Raw genomic sequence first — 18,527 nt, forward strand, 5'->3', positions numbered from 1 at the left:
TGAAATTCTAAAAAATAAGTTCCATCAGCATATGGAAGAGTCATTGTACATAAATGTTCTTTTTAAAATGGCAAAATGTCTAAAATCCATTTCTTTTTCCAACATTAAAACTTGTTAATTGAACACTATTCAATTACCTTTGACTTCTAAAAACAATATATATATATATATATATATATATATATATATATATATATATATATATATATATATATATATATATATTGTTAGGCCTGCGTTGTTGTGTTTTTGTGTGTTGATTTAATTCCTAGATTGGGGGCGTGTTTTTGCGGTTTAAAATTGTGTAAATGTGAATTTCCCGTTAGGTTGTAGCAGCGCATTGCGTTGTTTTTTTTATTTTAGTTTGTTATTTTTGTGCGGCTTCTGGGTTGAGTGCACTGCCGTGGAGTAGTTCTGAACTATCTGTTCAGTTCCACACCATCGGTATCTGAGTGCTTTAAAGGGCTCGACTCTTGGGAGCGCATGAAGATTAGGAATAGTTATTTAGAGTTTTTTTTCCCAATAGGATTAGGTGGGGAATTAATGAAATTGTGCACAGTTTTTGACCGTAAGAATTACCTGCGTAAATTGTAATTGGGAGTAGGTTATTTGATTATTTGTTATAACTTTGGTTGTTAGATTTGATTATGACGTCAGTGGAAGAATTTTGTAGTGCTCCTTCGGATGAGCTATTGAATTTGTGCTCGAAAAAGCAGCTTATGGAAATTGTAGATCGATACGAGTTAAGTGGCGTTGATAAGCGAATGCGCAAGGATGAGGTTAGAGAAATGATTAGAGTTAAATTGAGTGAACTTCAGGTTTTGCCAGTTACGTCTAGACAAGCAACAGCTGGGGTTAATCCAGCAGCTGAGAAAATGTCATTTGTTGGCTTGTCATTTGAGCAGCAAAAAGAGCTGATTAGAATGCAACAGTTGCACGGAAAAGAGATGTGCGTTAGTGAAATGGAAATAGAAAAACTTAGATTGGATGATTTGATGAAAAAGCGTGAGATGGAATTCGAGAAAATAAAACATGAGCAAAAGTTAGCTGTAAAATGACAAAACCAAGAGTTTCAACTTAAGTTTAAGAGTTTAAAACACCAAAATGCGAGCGGGTCACCTGTTTATCGCACAGACGGCTTATTTAATCTCATTAATAATTTGAAGTTGTTGCCAGTGTTTAATGAGCGAGATCCAGACGTATTTTTCTCGTTGTTTGAAAGCATTGCTGATGAACGAGATTGGCCTTAAACCGACCGTACCGTTATGCTTTAGTCTGTATTAGTGGGGAAAGCCCAGGAGGTGTATACTGCTCTTTCTGTTGATGAAAGGAAAAATATGATAGCGTAAAATCTGCTGTATTAAAAGCATTTGAGCTGGTTCCAGAGGCATACCACCAACGTTTTAGAACGTGGAGAAAAGGTGAGAGACAAACACACGTGGAAGTAACTAGAGAGCTATGTAATCATTTTGATCGCTGGTGTACTACATCTAATGTAAAATCATTTAGTGAGTTGCTTGAAATGATGATTATTGAGCAACTGAAAAATATCGTTCCTGATCAAATTGCTGTGTACATTAATGAGAACAAACCTCGCACTGCTGCTGAAGCTGCATCATTAGCAGATGACTTTGTTCTGACTAAAAAACGATATAGTTCTGGGAATCGGGGAAATGTAAATGTTCACTTTAAACAGTCGCAACAAATTGATCCATATTTACATTCTCGTAGAACGATATCTGATTCAACGTGCCGTCAGGCACGTGCACACATAGGGCTCAACCTGTGCAGTGCACATGCCCTTTTTAGTCTTGGATAGAAAGTGCCCTTCCAAAATGATCAAAAGTGCCCCCACGACGCAACACACCCTCGGTCCCGCCCTTCAGTAGGCACTCGACAACACCACTCTTGAGTACGCGCGTGATAACACAGCTGATGAGAACGCGCGCGACAGCACCGCTCTTTAGTACGCACGCGACAAAATTTATCCTGCACATGCCCTTTGGACGGTCTCTGCACGGGCCTGCGTGCCGTTATTGTCTAGAGGTCGGGCACTGAAAAAACGAGTGCCCTGTGCTAAAAAATAAGCAGATACGTGTTAACAATAAAAATACTGCACCTGTGCTTTTGACCAATTGTTTTCCGCAGACTCCAGCTGTATGCTGTACGGATGACTCCGTGATAAAAGGAAATTGTTCCGAAATTAAAGGTAACACTGGGTATGCACCATTTATTTCTCAAGGTTGTGTTTCTCTTTTAGAGGAACATGAAAGCGTACCTGTAAGAGTTCCCCTTCGGTTGGGAAACTTCAGTGCTATAAGTGGATTTGATTTGAAAATCCACGAAATGGGAGGATTTGATTCAGAAGCCGCTTGTCTGAAAGATTATTGAACGGGCCAATGAATGCAATGAATTGGCAGCATAAGCTTGCACAGGTGTGCTTCATTGCCAATTATCCCAGCATATAAGCACACCTGGAGCGAGCAAACGCCATCCTTTTTGCTTCAGAGACATTCTGATCGAGTCGATGAGGATTCCTCCTGCTGTGACCAGCGATTCTGAGTGAACGAGAGCATTCTCCCGGTCCAGAGTGTGTACATGCAGCGGCAGACGGTCGAGCTGGGTTTCTCCCTTGCCTGGCGTTCTTTGGGTCCGGTCCTTCAGAGCGGTGCGTATAAAGTTGCAAACTTCACAGAAAGAGCAACACAGTCGTGCAGCACGTCCTTTTCAGGACGGCGCTCCGACTGTGCGTTTCTGGATGCGGTGGTTTCCTGTCCTCGGATAATGGGCACGGGCACTGCGTTACATGCCTGGGGGTTCCAGCATGTTAATACGCTGCTCGCGGGCAGTTCATGTCGTCATTGCGATGCCATGACTGTTGCACAGTAAAGATCGTGGCTAGCCTTTGCAAAAGGGCGAACTACTCCAGTTGTCCCCTGCTCTGCAGCGGGCACTCGGGCAGATCTGAGGGTTTCAGCGAGAGATAATCCGTCGCCCGCGGACCTCCCGCTCCTCTAAGCGCTCCATCCAAGCTTCGCGATCCATCTAACAGATGGTAGCCCTTACGCCCGATGACACCGAAGACCACACGTCCACCGCGGCATCGGAGGGTGGGCTTTCATTGTCCGATGATGATCCAGACCCGCTCGTCCCCTCCGGGCAGGTGAGCGCTGTCACTACGGATCCTGAAACGGACATGTTAGCCGTGCTTTCCCGGGCTGCTTCGGCCGTGGGTTGGAGATGGTTTATCCCCCAGCTCCGCGGCCGGACCGACTAGAGGGGCGTTCCCTTCTTCCCAGAGGTGCACAGTAGGCTCACGCGGTCTGAAAAGCACTTTTTTCTGCTCGTGCTGCGTGTCCCTCCACCCTCACCACTCTTGACGGTGGAACAGCCAGGGGGTATGTGGCGATTCCTCAGGTTGAGTGCGCGATGGTGGTCAATCTGCACGGCGCCTCTTCTTGGCGGGGTCTGCCTCGTCCCCCATCCAAAGCCTGTAAGTTATCTGCCTCCCTTGGAGCTAGAGCTTACATAGCTGCGGGCCAGGCTGCTTCCGCCTTGCATGCCATAGCCACCTACCAGCGCTACCAAGCGCAAGCGCTGGCCGAGCTGCACGAGGGTGGGTCCAACCCAGGCTTACGAGCTTCGCACCGCCGCCGACTTAGCTCTTCGGACTACTGAGTCCGCTGCGTGTGCGTTGGGGAGGACGATGTCCACATTAGTGATCCAGGAGCGCCACTCCTGGCTGATATGCGCGAAGTTGACAAAGTCCGCTTTCTTGACTTCTCTATGTCCCAAGCCATGTTTGGCGACACCGTCTGTGAATTCACCCAGGAATTCAAGGCAGTGAGAGAGCAGTTGATGGGTGATGTCTTATCGGCGGTCCGTAACCCGCTCCGCCTGCCGTGCCATTCATACCTGCTCCTCGCCGAAGGCGCCCGCCTACGAAAGCTGCTCCGCCCCCACACGCCTCTGGCGAAGCGAGCAAGTCGGGAACCTCGGAAGCAGGCAGCCCCCCTGCCCAGAATGGACCGCGAAGCGTCCCCGGGACAGGCCATCTGGAGAAGAGGGAACTTGCTCTTTCCCCGCTGGAGGGCGGGGCCCCATTTCCAACAGCACTTTTTACTGCCATGAAAACATCATGAAAGAGCACTTTTATACTTCCCCGGATGTGTCAGCCCGAAATCTGCCAGTCTGGGATGCTATGCTTTCTAGCTTGCAGATTCGGTGCGTTTTGCCAGTGGCTCACGAGCGCTGGGAGGACGGTCTCCTTTCTCCCACCCCTCGAGCCTCCTCTCCGGAGCTCAGGTGCGGAGTGAGAGCAAATATCTCACCTCCAGCTTTTCCGTGGGACCTGCGCGCTTCCCGGATCAGCACACCCACTCCGCGCTGCCCCACTGCTGGTACGTCAGCGATTGTAGCGATGAGTCCATTAGCGAGAGCTCTGCCTGCCTGGTTAGCGCAGACCAGCTTTTCGCGGTGGCTTATATGCACAATCAGACTCGGCTATCCGATTCAATTCGCGAAACGGCCCCCCAAGTCACGGGTGTGTATTCACCAGGGTCAGCCCCCTGTCCGCCCCTGTCTTGCGAGAGGAGATTGCTGTCCTCCTGGCAAAGGATGCAATCGAGCCGCTCCCTCCAGCCGAGGTAGAGAGCGGATTTTACAGCCCACACTTCGTCGTTCCCAAAAAGAGCGGTGGGTCATGACCAATCCTAGATCTGCGCGTTTTTAACCGCTGTCTGCACAAGCTGCCATTCAGAATGCTCACGCAGAAGCGCATCCTCCAGTGCATTCGTCCTCTGGGTTGGTCTACAGCATTAGACCTGATGGACGCGTATTTCCATGTCTCCACTCTTCCTCGCCACCGTCAGTTTCTGCGGTTTGAGTTTAAAGATCGAGCTTGGCAATACAAAGCCCTTCCCTTCGGGCTCTCTCTGTCTCCGCGGGTCCTCAACAAGCCCGCGGAGAGTGCCTTAGCGCCCCTTTGGCTCGCGGGCATCTGCATACTCAATTTTCTTGACGACTGGCTGATTTTTGCCCTCTCTTGGAGCAATTGATTATGCACAGAGACAAAGTGCTCCGGCACTTCCACCTGTTGGGGTTTCAGGTCAACCGAGAAATAAGCAAACTCGCCCCCGTGCAGAGGATCTCTTCTCTCGGGCTGGAGCTGGGACCACTTCAGCACTGGCTTCAAGATCGAGTCCCCAGACGCGCATGGCATGCGTGCGCACACCGAGTCTCTGTTACTGCGCTGTGACGCCGCGCCCTCAGCCCTTGGAGTGACCCCTCATTCCTACAGGCCTGGGTGTCTCTAGGACAGGCGTCCAGTCTTGTTGTCGTTTCAACAGACGCTTCTAACACAGGCTGTGGGGGGGCTCTGGGCTCACCTGGAGCTGTTGGCAGTGTTCCTCGCTCTCCACCGTTTTTTTTCCGGTGCTGGAGCGGCAACAAGTGCTGGTCAGGATGGACAGTACGGTGGCGGTGGCGTATATCACCGTATGGGGGGGGTATGCGCTCTCGCCGCATGTCTCAGCTCGCCCGCCGTCTGCTCCTCTGGAGTCATACGCGGCTGAAATCGCTGCACGCCATTCATATTCAGGCAAGCTCAACGGTGCAGCCGATGCGCTCTCACGGCAGCCTTACGTCCTGGAGAATGGAGACTCCACCCCGAGTCTGTTCAGCTGATATGGGCGCGATTCAGGGAAGCCCAGATCGATCTGTTGATTCCCCCAAGATCGCTCATTGCCAGTTGTTCTTTCCCTGACCGAGTGCTCTCGGCACGGATGCACTGGCTTACAGCTGGCCTCGGGGCATGCGCAAATACGCATTTTCTCCAGTGAGCCTGCTCGTACAGTTAGTGTACAAGGTAAGGGCGGACGAGGAACAGATTGCTGGTTGCGCCCCTCTGGCTCAACCGGACCTGGATGTCAGAGCTCTCCCTCACGATAGCCCTACCCTGGCAGTTCCCTTCGAGAGAGCACCTACTCTCTCAGGGACAGGGCACCATCTTGCACCCTCGCCGATCTTTGGAGGTCCTTAGACGCGAGGAAGACTTAGGTAACCTCCGATTGCGGTGGCTAATACCGTCACTCGGGCTAGAGCCCCTTTCCCGAGCACGCCTATGCCCTGAAGTGGAGTCTATTCACTGAATGGTGTGTCTCTCGCTGAGAGGACCCCTGTAATTTGCCAGATCAGCGTTGTGCCTTCTTTACGCAGAGAGAAGCTGGAGAGCAGGCTGTCGCCCTCCACACTCAAGGTTACATGGCTGCCATCTCCGCTCTCATGACGCGGTGGCTGGCAGCACCGTGAGAACGCATAACCTCATCATCCAGTTCCTCAGGGGTGCTAAGCAAATTAATCCACCCCGCCCCCTCTCATCTTCCTTCGATCCTCGACTCAGTATCTTTCTGTCCCTGAAGACAGCTCTGCTGGTCGCGTTGATATCGATTAGAGGGAAGGGGACCCGGAGGCATTTTTCGGTCAGTGACTCGTGCCTGTAATTGGGCTTGCTTTCTCTCACGTCCTGAGACCCCGCCCGTTTAGTTTAGTTTACAGTCCCAGCCGGTGAACAGCGAAGTTATTATGTTGCGCCCTTTGCGTGTTAAAATCTTCGCGATCGATAATTTTCCTATTCCATGTACCAAAAAAGAGCTGATGCGGTTTATTGGAATGGCCAGTTATTATTGTGGCTTTTGCCCAAACTTTTCATCGGTCATTTGTCCGCTAACTAATCTATTAAAGAACTCTGTAAAGTTTAATTGGAATCCACATTGCCAAAAAGCTTTTGAGAATGTGAAGTTGTTATTAACTGCTACTCCTGTGTTGGCAGCGCCCCAAAGTGGTCTTACCTTTGAGATCTAGGTTGACGCAAGTCACGTGGGAGCCGGAGCGGTCCTTCTCCAGTCTCAGTCTGATGGATTAAGTCATCCAATAAGTTATTTCTCACGCAAATTTAATCCGTATCAATTGAATTACTCTGTTATTGAGAAGGAAACACTCGCGCTTATCTGGGCACTTCAACACTTTGATGTTTATGTTGGGGGAGGTTCCCCGGTGGTTATTTATTCAGATCACAATCTAAGAGTAAATCATTGGTTAGTTACTGTGGTGAGCCCTGAAACCTGACTGAAACACTTCAAAAATATTGTTCGTCTGCAGAAAAGAGCATAGTTGAGTGGAAACAACTTTTTCTAGTATTTTAGACATAAATGGAAGATTTGAGATAGGCCTATAGTTAGCTAAGTTGTTGGTGTCTTGTTGTGGTTTCTTAATAATAGGCTTAATAACAGCTAGCTTGTAAGAGTTTGGAACATGGCCTATAGATAAAGAAGAGTTTATCATGTTAAGAAGAGGTTCTCCTATAGCAGGTAGCAGCTCTTTCAGTAATTTTGTTGGAATTGAGTCCAGCATACACGTAGCTGGTTTAGAGCTATTTATAATTTTTACTAACTCTTTGTGTTCTATGATTTTGAAGCAGTGTAGGTTATTATTATGATTCAATGAAATATTTACAGGATTTGGAGTATAAGCCGGTGCAGAAAGTTTGGCATCTCCAATTTTCTGTCTAAAGCCTTCTATTTTATTACTGAAAAAATTCATGAAGTCATCACTACTAATTTGCGGTGGAGTAGTTTGTTCCAAGGATGACCGATTATTTGCTAATTTAGAGATGGTGTTAAATAAAAATCTAGGATTGTTATGATTATTTTCTATCAGTTTGCGCAGGTGCTCGGTCCTGGCAGATTTTAGAGCCCTCCTATAGCTGGACATACTGTTTTTGTTCGCAATTCTAAAGACCTCTAAATTAGTTTTTTTCCATTTACGTTCCAGGGCGCGGGTTGCTGTTTTGAGCGCATGAGTGTGACTATTATACCATGGTATTGTTTTAATCTCTCTAGCCTTTTTTAATTTGATGGGTGCCACAGTAATTTGATGGGTGCCACAGACATTCCTTCATTCGTTGCAGAGTCCGAGCCAACGCTTAATGCGATGGATCCTTTTTCTACAACCATACAACTTGACGATTAAACACATTAAGGGAATTAAGAATATCTTTGCGGACACTTTGTCGCGTGCCCCTGTGGAGGATTGAGGCGGTGTTTTTGGTCTCCCACTAATGTCACTGACCTACTCCTGTATGTATGTTATAATTATTTAATTTAATTTGATGTGGGATTTTATTTAAGGGGGGTGTGTTAGGCCTGCGTTGTTGTGTTTTTGTGTGTTGATTTAATTCCTAGATTGGGGGCGTGCCTTCAGTGCACCTGATGCTGGTAGGCGCCCTTATTTAAACCCCGGCAGAGAGTTTGTCGGGGCCGATGTCCATTCACTTGGCAGTTGGCCAGAGCCGCACTTCTATTTGGGCATTATGCTTTGTTTCGCATCCATACACTATCACTAACAACATTTACCGCATCCATACATTTGCATTTCACACTGATTGAACATATTGATACTGATATTTTGATTATATAATTTAAATTGAGTTAAATAAATCTTCTTTTTGATTATACTTCTCCTTGTCGTCTCCCTTATTATGTTACATCCCTGAGCCAGGTGTAACAATATAAATATATATATATATATATATATATATATATATATATATATATATATTCTCAAATTTGTGAACATTCACAAACTCCACCCATTGGAACAGTTTTTCACAAGAACTCAATATTTCACAACTCTGGTCCGTGGGTGGGAAAAAAGTTCAATAAAAGGAGCTCACCGCCTCTGAAAGTGATTAATTACTTTGTCAACACGTCGCTGTAAACAAAGAACTATGCTGGCGCAGATTGTTCTTTTGCTTTGTTTGTCAGGTGAGTTTGAAAACTAATTTTGACAATAAAGAAACATCAAATTTGGATGTTTACAGCATGTTTTGTATCAAAAATATAGTTTTTTTTTATTTTTAGTCATTACTTAATAATTTAAGCTACAATATTTGTGTAGGAAAACTTTAATAATTGTTTTTTGCTTCTATGTTGTTATAAACAGTCATGGCAACAGCAGCTGATAAATGTCCTTCAGTGGTAAGTTGAGCAATATATCCTTATGCTCTCTTTTTTTTATCCATCTTTTACCAGCTATTTGTATGTGCATTTATTTACAGCCAAACTGCAGTCGATACCACCCGCACGCCTGCACCATGGAATATTGGCCTGTGTGTGGTTCAGATGGGAATACATATGGAAATGAGTGCGAGCTGTGTGCGACTATTTTGTAAGTAGACCTACATGTAATTCAAGTTTGTAATGTTTGGTTTATCTGCATGTTTTAATGTTCTCTTTAAACTGGCAATTTTGTTGCAGTGAGGAAAAGCTCAACATCATATTAATCTCCAAAAAGGGTGAATGCTAAGCCAGATCCACTCAGTTTATTTGGGATGACGTGAAGGCTGGAACTATGTGTTGCTTTTTACTTGGTTTTCATCTCAAAATGAAGAATTTGTTCCTTTTTAAAGAATTTAAATCTTTGAATAAACCCTTGATATACAAGTCAGTGTTTTGTTATTTCAATTCTGATAGTGGAACCTCTGGAAAAAATAAACTATGAGGTTAAATAAAATGTCTTGAGTATTAAACTTTTATCATGATTCTGGAGACCCTTATGGGGTTTTATCTCTTGGGGAGTTTACAAAAATATAAAAAATATCAATCAAATAAAGAGGAAATGTCTAGATAAAGCCCTTAGTGAAGTTAAATTAAATGTGTGTGAAACAGTGTTACTTTTTTACTCTTTCCTTTTCTTTTAAGTCACTTAAACGTCACTCATGGTAGAGAACCCACTTGTTTATATATAAACATAAATCACTATAGAAATATAAGAAATACGGTTAAATGAGAATTATGGTCTAATACATCTATTACTAAACAATGCTGTATTTTTAATTTCTAATTGATATAAATATAAATTTGTATGTTCTACAGTGGTAAATGTTAAAATAATTTTAAAATAAGCAGCTTATACAGAAAGAAGGGTATATTATAAATTAAGAAGCTAAATAGCAAGTGACACAGGTCATAACAAATTTGATTTATTTATTTGCTATAATGTCCCTGAAATCTGGCATCTTATTGAACAAGTGGTTCATTTCTATAGTCATTTCAGACTTTTTAGAGGGTGTGAGAAGTTATATGGGGACATTCAGTTGAAGTCAAAATACTTAGCCCTCTTTCTAAAGTTTCCAAGTTATATTTAACAGAGATTTGTTTTCAACACAATTTTACGCATATTTTTAAGATCTAATTTCCAATGACATTTTTACTCTAGTTTTTGCCATAATTATATATTTTGATGATGGTAATATTATATTATATCACTTACACATTATTTTACTAGTTATTAAGCAAGATACTAGTATTCAGCCTACAGCGCAATTTAAAGACTAAACTAGGTTATTATGTTTTAAAACCTAGGAAAGCCATCGTGGTTTGTTCTTTACTGTAGACAAAAATTCTTAAGGGACTAATTATATTGACATATTTATTATAATATATAAACTGTTTTTACTCCAGCCAAACTAAAATAAACAAGACTTTCTTCAGAATAAAAACTATTATGGGAAATACTGTGAAAATATCCTTGGTCTGTTAAACATAACTTTTGAATTCATGTACATATACAGTTGAGATCAGAATTATTAGCCCCCCAATTATTTTTTTTTCTTTTTTTAAATATTTCCCAAATTATGTTTAGCAGAGCAAGTAAATGTTCACATTATTTCTGATAATATTTTTTTCTTTTAGAGAAAGTCTTATTTGTTTTATTTCAGCTAGAACAAAAGCTGTTTTATTAAAAAAAAAAAAAAAACATTTAAAGGTAAAAAAAAAATATTAGCCCCTTTAATCAATTTATTTTTCAATAGACTACAGAACAAACCATCGTTATACAATAACTTGCCTGATTACCCTAATCTGCTTAGTTAAACCAATTAACCTAGTTAAGCCTTTAAATGTCCCCTTAAGCTGTATTGAAGTGTCTTGAAAAATATCTAGTCAAATATTATTCACTGTCAGCATGCAAAGAAAAAAGAAATCAGTTATTAGAAATGAATTATTAAAAATATTACGTTCAGAAATGTGTTAAAAAAAATTTCGCTCTGTTAAACAGAATTTGGGGAAAAAATAAACAGGGGAGCTAATAATTCTGACTTTAACTGTATATGTTCAATTCAATTCAATTCAGCTTTATTTGTATAGCGCTTTTACAATGTAGATTGTGTCAAAGCAGCTACACATAAATGGTCATAGTAACTGGAACAGTGTGGTTCAGTAACTGTAACAGTGTGGTTCAGGTTTTAGTGTTTAAGTTCAGTTCAGTTCAGTTTAGCTCAGTTCAGTGTGATTTAATCATTACTGAGAGTTCAAACACTGAAGAGCAAATTCATCGATGCGTAGCTCTACCAATCCTGAACCATGCGAGGCAGTGGCGACAGCGGAGAGGGAAAAAAAACTTCACCTGATGGGAGTGAAGAAAAAAAACCTTGAGAGAACCAGACTCAGTTGGGCACGACCATTTTAATTTCTCCGCTGGCCAAAAGTCTTGTGCAGAACTTCATTCGCCGTGGTTTATGCTGGAAGATGGCCTCAATGAAGACTCGTCTGTCCCTGGAGCGTCGCTGGAATCAGACACATGTTCTCCACTACCCACGACCATCAGCGCAGCAGCAGCTCAGGATATGGCCTGGTCCCGGATATGGAATCCTTGGGATCATCACGTCGCTGGTCTTGGATCCAATCAGTGACTCCGCCTAATCTGAGGACCTCGCGATGAGTATCCCTAGGTGAAAATAGAGAATAAAGAGAATAATTAGCGTGGCTGCTGTTCATAGGGTATATAAGCAAGATGCAGAAGCCAGTGTGGAACCCGCTAGGTGATGCATTGAGTGTATGCTTTACTAAACAGATAGGTCTTTAATCTAGTTTTGAACTGGGAGAGTGTGTCTGAGCCTCGGACGTTATCAGGAGGGCTATTCCAGAGTGTAGGAGCCATGAAAGAGAAGGCTTGACCTCCTTTACTTGATTTTGCTATTCTAGGTACTACCAGAAGCCCTGAATTTTGAGATCTTAAAGAGCGAGATGGTTCGTAGCGAGACAGAAGGTTGGTTAGATAAACAGGAGCTAGATTATTTAGAGCTTTATAGGTGAGAAGTAATATTTTAAATTCAATACGAAACTTAACAGGCAGCCAGTGTAAGGAGGATAAAATTGGGGTTATATGATCATATTTTCTAGACCTGGTCAGAACTCTGGCTGCTGCATTTTGTACTTATTGAAGTCTGTTAATAGAGGATGCTGGGCAGCCAGCAAATAGAGCATTACAGTAATCCAGTCTCGAAGTCATAAAAGCATGGACTAGCTTTTCTGCATCTGAGATGGATAGCATATTACGTAATTTAACAATATTTCTCAGATGAAAGAAGGCAGTTTTTGTGACATGGGATATATGGTTTTTAAAAGTTAGATTGCTGTCTAATATGACACCCAAATCTTTTATAGTAGAGCTAAAGCTAACTTTGTATCCCTCTAATTGTAAATTGAGTTGCGAGATCTGCTGTGTGCAAGATTTAGGCCCAATAAGTAATAATTCTGTTTTGTCGGAGTTTAAGAGAAGAAAATTGTTGGTCATCCAGTCTTTGATGTCTTTGATACACTCAGTTAGTTTAGAAAGTTCAGACGTCTCGTCAGGTTTAGTTGAAATATATAATTGAGTATCATCTGCATAGCGGTGAAAGCTGATCCCATGTCTTCTTATAATGTCTCCCAGAGGTAGCATGTAAATTGTAAACAGTAAAGGGCCTAAAACTGATCCTTAAGGCACCCCATACTTTACTGGGCAGATTTGTGAAGGCTGTCCATTAAGATTCACAAACTGGTAGCGGTCAGTTAAGTATGACTTAAACCATTGTAGAGCCTGTCCCTGGACACCTGTTGACTTTAAGCGATTTATGAGGATATTGTGGTCAATGGTATCAAATGCCGCACTAAGATCGAGTAAAACTAATAGCGAGACGCACCCTCGGTCAGCAGCTAAGAGTAAATCGTTGGTTATTTTCACTAAGGCGGTTTCTGTACTGTGGTGAGCCCTGAAACCTGACTGAAACACTTCAAAAATATTGTTCGTCTGCAGAAAAGAGCATAATTGAGTGGAAACAACTTTTTCTAGTATTTTAGACATAAATGGGAGATTTGAAATAGGCCTATAGTTAGCTAAGTTGTTGGTGTCTAGTTGCGGTTTCTTAATAATAGGCTTAATAACAGCTAGCTTGTAAGAGTTTGGAACATGGCCTATAGATAAAGAAGAGTTGATAATGTTAAGAAGAGGTTCTCCTATAGCAGGTAGCAGCTCTTTCAGTAATTTTGTTGGAATTGAGTCCAGCATACACGTAGCTGGTTTAGAGCTATTTATAATTTTTACTAACTCTTCATGTTCTATGATTTTGAAGCAGTGTAGGTTATTATTATGATTTAATGAAATATTTACAGGATTTGGAGTATAAGCCGGTGCAGAAAGTTTGGCATCTCCTATTTTCTGTCTAAAGCCTTCTATTTTATTACTGAAAAAATTCATTAAGTCATCACTACTAATTTGCGGTGGAGTAGTTTGTTCCAAGGATGACCGATTATTTGCTAATTTAGAGATGGTGTTAAATAAAAATCTAGGATTGTTATGATTGTTTTCTATCAGTTTGCGCAGGTGCTCGGTCCTGGCAGATTTTAGAGCCCTCCTATAGCTGGACATACTGTCTTTGTACGCAATTCTAAAGACCTCTAAATTAGTTTTTTTCCATTTACGTTCCAGGGCGCGGGTTGCTGTTTTGAGCGCACGAGTATGACTATTATACCATGGTACAGTTTTAATCTCTCTAGCCTTTTTTAATTTGATGGGTGCCACAGTATTTAGTGTGCTAGTAAAGATGGCATCCATACTGCTGGTTACTACATCAAGATCATTTGAGTTTGCGGGTGCATTACGAAATAGAGAAAGATCAGGTAAGTTATTTATAAATTCATCTTTAGTTGACGGAACAATAGTTCTACTAGGGCGGAGTATTGGAGCGGGTTTGCTGATTTCAGGTAAACATAGCTTATATAGTAAGAGGTAGTGATCTGTAATATCATCACTTTGTGGTATAATGTCTACGTCAATAACCTCGATTCCATAAGACAGAATTAGATCTAATGTATGCTTTAAGCGATGGGTTGGACCCACAACGTTTTGCTTTATCCCAAGTGAGTGTATTAAATCCATAAACGCGAGCCCTAATGTATCATTAGCGTCATCTATGTGGATGTTAAAGTCACCTACAATTAGCATTTTATCAGTTTTGACTAGTAAGTCAGAAATAAAATCAGAAAATTCTTTTAGAAATTTGACATAGGGTCCTGGGGGTCTATATATGGTGATTTGAAGCGAGAGATAACATAGGTTTTTGCATAGTATCTGGAAGCTGAACATTAAGCGATAGTACTTCAAAGGAGCTAAACATAAGTCCTTTTCTCTGATTAATATTAAGGAAATCACTAAAGATTGATGCAATTCCACCACCACGACCAGTTTGACGAGCCTCATGTTTATATAAGAATCTTGGAGGAGTTGCTTCATTTAAGCTAATATAGTCATTTTGTTACAGCCAGGTTTCAGTGAGACAGAGTGCATTAAGATTGTTTTCTGTTATTATTTCATTAATGATAAGTGCTTTAGGTGCAAGTGACCTGATGTTTAGGAGACCAAGTTTTACGAAATTTGTATTTTCACTTTCTACTGGTTTTTCTGGTTTGATTCTTACTAGATTTTTTCTGGAGCACACAGTACGTTTATTTCTTAATCTAATAATACGAGGAACAGACGCAGTCTCTATAGGATTCGCCAGATATGCGTTACTGATGTTTAAGTGGGGTGAACAAGAGTCTAGGTGGCTATAATGTGAATTTTGTGAATTTTTACCTGCTAGTCAGATGGTGCGAAGTAATCTGGAGATGTTGTCCGACAGGAGTTCAGCTCCGGCTCGACTGGGGTGCAGGCCGTCAGGACGGAAGAGCCTAGGACGCTCCCAGAAAAGATTCCAGTTATTAGCAAAGAGCAATTTCTGTTCTTTACACCATGTTATTAGCCATTCATTTAGAGCTAAAAGTCTACTGAACCTTTCATTTCCTCGGCGGTAGGTAGGAAGCGGCCCAGAAACGATGATCTGCGTGGCGGGCGAGGTGCGTCGAACCGTCTCGATCAGGCTCCTGAAGTCCTTCTTCAGGATCTCCGACTGCCGGAGCCCGGTGTCGTTTGTCCCCACGTGGAGGACAACGGCACCAGGGCTCTCGGCAGCGCCCAGGATGGTTGGAATCTGTGTAGAAATATTTCTCACACGGGCACCAGGAAAGCAGAAAGTACGTACTTTATTACCTTTTGAGGAGGCGGCACAGACGTGACAAACGATCGAGTCACCGATGATGGCCACATCAGGACCCGACTCGCGGAGAGGGGAGAAGCGGTTCTCCGTGGAGATCTCGAACACAGGAGGAGACGTTCTGCCCCGGGATCTGGGAAGCACCTTGCGCGGCTGCACCCAGGCGCCGTGGTAGCCGGGTGTCGGCGTGAACGACGCCTGGCTGAGCCGCGCCCCGGGTGCGCTGGGCCTAGACAGAGAAGGACGCGGGGTTGAGGTAGAGGGAATGATGTGGTTGTAATTTCCACATACCTTAGGTGATGAGACGGCCTTAGCATTAGGTACAACGAGAAGTCGTTCCCGTAGCCGCGACCGTCTTACCACCAGCGCGCGGATCTGGGACTCCACTTCTTCCAGCTCCAACGCCTCCATCGATGCTTCTCCTGCACACAAGGACAGAGACGGAAGCGACATTTTACGGGGTAAAGAGCAAAGCCAGTAAGTCAAAAGTGTATGGTTAAAGAGGTCGGTAGCTTTAGCTGACCAGCGCCACTAGCAGGCTAAAGCTACAAACAACAGGCGGATGCTCGAGGGACAGACCGTTTTTAAAGCAGTTTTGTTTGTATAAATGTATTAAGGGTTTGGTCACCCTAAGTAGGAGAGACAAAAACTTAGCGAATGAGGAAGAATTTAATGATTAAGATTTAAATTGCGAGTAAATAGCCAGTCCAAACTTCAAGCACACACAGTGTGTGACCGAACGGAGACAGTGACGCCAGTGACGTCACTCGAGCATGCGCAGTCATGTGTGTGTGTTTTGTTTAATTATTTCTGCCAGACCCCCTTTCACTTTTGAAGTTAAACCACACAAAGATGAGGCATAATGGCAAAACAGTCTGTTTGCCTTTGTACAGTATGTATGTATGTATGTATGTGTGTGTCTTTTATCGGATTGACTTTAAAGGAATAACGTTGCATGAATATTACAATCTACACATTTTACACAAACACACAAAAAATGTAAATGGAAACCAACAGGACTTTAAATTGACTGTTTTGCCATTCAGCCTCATTTTAGTGTGGTTTCATCTGAGAAGACAAAGGGCGTCTGGCAGAAATGCAGTAACTATTACTGCACATTTAAAATGAAAGCTTCCTATTAAATCTGCTGCAGCCTGTCAATAAAATTATTAAAACATAACTTCAGATATTTAAATGTAAGTTGTTTTTCTTAATTCAATGTTAATTATTTTTAATTAATAATTACTATAAAATAATTTGCGCTTCACTGATTTATTTATTTTTTATTTTTTTGTAAACTCACTTAAAATTAAGGTCCATCTCACCTTACAACTCTCTTAATCTCTCTTTCACACACACACAAACACACACACACACACACACACACACACACAAACACACACACACACACACAGAAAGAGAATACATGTTGTATTAAAATCTTTAAAAAATTGTATACTTGCAACAGTTTTTTTTAGAAAATGAGAGACTTTAGCTATAGCTTTAGCTGTAAAGACTTTAGCTATACCAGAGATGTCCAAACTCGATCCTGGAGGGCCAGCTTCCTGGAGAGTTTAGCTTCAACTTGCTTCCACACACCTGCCAGGAAGTTTCTTGTTGCAGAGATGTATAAAGTACTAGAGACCCAGACATAATGAAAAGTAAAAGTGCTCTATTAAAAAGTGACTTGAAAAGAAGTTGAAGTGCTTTTTAAGCACCATACTTAAGTGGAAGTACTTAAGTATTGCAAGTAGTTTATTTCAAAATGTACTACTCAAGTACTGAAAGTAAAAGTACAAGTATTGTGTAATGTAGTTATTAAGGAAAGCAGTCAAAAGACATCATATTGTTTTGTTCATTTTAAATCTTTTTTGGGGCACGTGATTAAGCAGAACGAAAAGAAACATGGCTTACAATATTGTTTTTCTCTCACGCTTGAACCACAGATCTGACAGATTATAACAGCTTTTCAAAGGTGTGTCACAAAAACATTCCGTAATCCACTCAAAACGCTATTGAAAGCCATTTTCCGATCGCAAATTATCATTATAAATGCTGTAAACGAAAGTTCAAAACATTCTACCAGAAGACGCTGGTCACTATGGGGCCCTCCATGCAGTAGCCAAGAAAAACATCCATAATTGTAAAGAGTAGGGGTGTGAGTCTACACTGATCTTACGGTTGGGTTTGGTTACGATTATCATGCCATCAGTTCGGTTCAAATCAATATCTTGGTGCATCTCGGTGCATTGACAATGCTTTCCATACATAATTACTGTAGATTTTTTCTTCACAACACATGTTTCTTATTTTGACCAGGGGGCTGTTCCAGAAAGCAGGGGGCTGTTCCAGAAAGCAGGTTATGTGACATACCCGGGTAAGTTTGAGAGTAAGTAGGTGGATAACCTCAACTTTGGTTCCAAAATCGGAGGTAACTTCTGGGTATGTTAAGTAGCCATAGCAACTTACTCTCTGAACATAACCTGCTCCGGAGCAGGTTATGTTCAGAGAGTAAGTTGCTATGTTTCAGAGTTTGTCTGTTTCAGAGAGTTCACTGAGCATTGCGTGCTCTTTTGATGAGAATATTTATGGATGTGGACACACAGATACAAGTTTTTTCGTTGTGAGAGGGTTATAAGTGCATATTTTTTTCAGAACCAAATTCATAATGTTAATGTATTTAACAAACCTTTTTGAAATCAAATGTGACAAACCGCGGGTCTGCGCTTACCATAAAAAACATTCAGTGCAGCTCTTTGTATTCGCGTCAGGGCATTTTAGGCAACTGTACAATGTGGCAGTATGACCACCTGTACAGTATGCCTGGCACTGAACTGTTTTTTACACTTTTGTACAGTTCCTTGGTCATACATTACTGCGTATCATTACACAGGTGATTCAGAGCACGGGAATAGCGTAGTAGACAGAACGTCGATAAAGAACAACGGAGCGCACAACGGAGCGAGTTCGAATCTCACTTACAGACCTTGTGTTTTTTCTCTCCTTCTGCACCCTCACATTTTTCTGTATAATATTATAACTGGCAGCTTTGTCTTTTGTAGGAAGATATATCTTTAATTTAAGATGTAGGACGTCGTTCTTATATATACGTTTACGC

The 18,527-nt window shown here is 42.3% G+C and overlaps 2 protein-coding genes across 4 annotated transcripts; one reads left to right on the forward strand and one right to left on the reverse strand.

Moving 5' to 3' along the window:
• Positions 1-8,744: 8,744 nt before the first annotated feature.
• spink2.9 (serine peptidase inhibitor, Kazal type 2, tandem duplicate 9) lies at positions 8,745-9,498 on the forward strand. Its single transcript, NM_001386621.1, has 4 exons — positions 8,745-8,822; positions 9,001-9,035; positions 9,116-9,225; positions 9,315-9,498. The coding sequence occupies exons 1-4, from the start codon at positions 8,786-8,788 to the stop codon at positions 9,361-9,363; spliced, it is 231 nt and encodes a 76-aa protein (NP_001373550.1). The 5' UTR covers positions 8,745-8,785; the 3' UTR covers positions 9,364-9,498.
• Positions 9,499-10,027: 529 nt separating this feature from the next.
• LOC141377486 (uncharacterized) lies at positions 10,028-15,933 on the reverse strand. Of its 3 annotated transcripts, none has more exons than XM_073921724.1 (2): positions 14,953-15,933; positions 10,028-11,768 (listed from the first exon to the last, which is right to left on the reverse strand). In XM_073921724.1, the coding sequence occupies exon 1, from the start codon at positions 15,860-15,862 to the stop codon at positions 14,960-14,962; it is 903 nt and encodes a 300-aa protein (XP_073777825.1). In that variant the 5' UTR covers positions 15,863-15,933; the 3' UTR covers positions 10,028-11,768; positions 14,953-14,959. The 3 variants fall into 3 exon arrangements, with proteins under 3 accessions (XP_073777825.1, XP_073777823.1, XP_073777824.1); XM_073921722.1 differs by having other exon boundaries at positions 10,678-11,784; XM_073921723.1 differs by having other exon boundaries at positions 11,173-11,760.
• Positions 15,934-18,527: the final 2,594 nt, after the last annotated feature.

Source organism: Danio rerio, chromosome 14, assembly GCF_049306965.1.
Source record: "Danio rerio strain Tuebingen ecotype United States chromosome 14, GRCz12tu, whole genome shotgun sequence".
Classification (NCBI taxonomy): Eukaryota; Metazoa; Chordata; class Actinopteri; order Cypriniformes; family Danionidae; genus Danio; species Danio rerio.

Excerpts from the sequence above, each read along its gene's own strand:
- spink2.9 (NM_001386621.1), top strand. The coding sequence starts at position 8,786 with ATGCTGGCGCAGATTGTTCTTTTGCTTTGTTTGTCAG. Across the intron at positions 9,036-9,115 it reads CTGATAAATGTCCTTCAGTG|CCAAACTGCAGTCGATACCA; the intron begins GTAAGTTGAGCA and ends ATTTATTTACAG. Across the intron at positions 9,226-9,314 it reads GAGCTGTGTGCGACTATTTT|TGAGGAAAAGCTCAACATCA; the intron begins GTAAGTAGACCT and ends ATTTTGTTGCAG.
- LOC141377486 (XM_073921724.1), bottom strand. The coding sequence starts at position 15,862 with ATGTCGCTTCCGTCTCTGTCCTTGTGTGCAGGAGAAGCATCGATGGAG.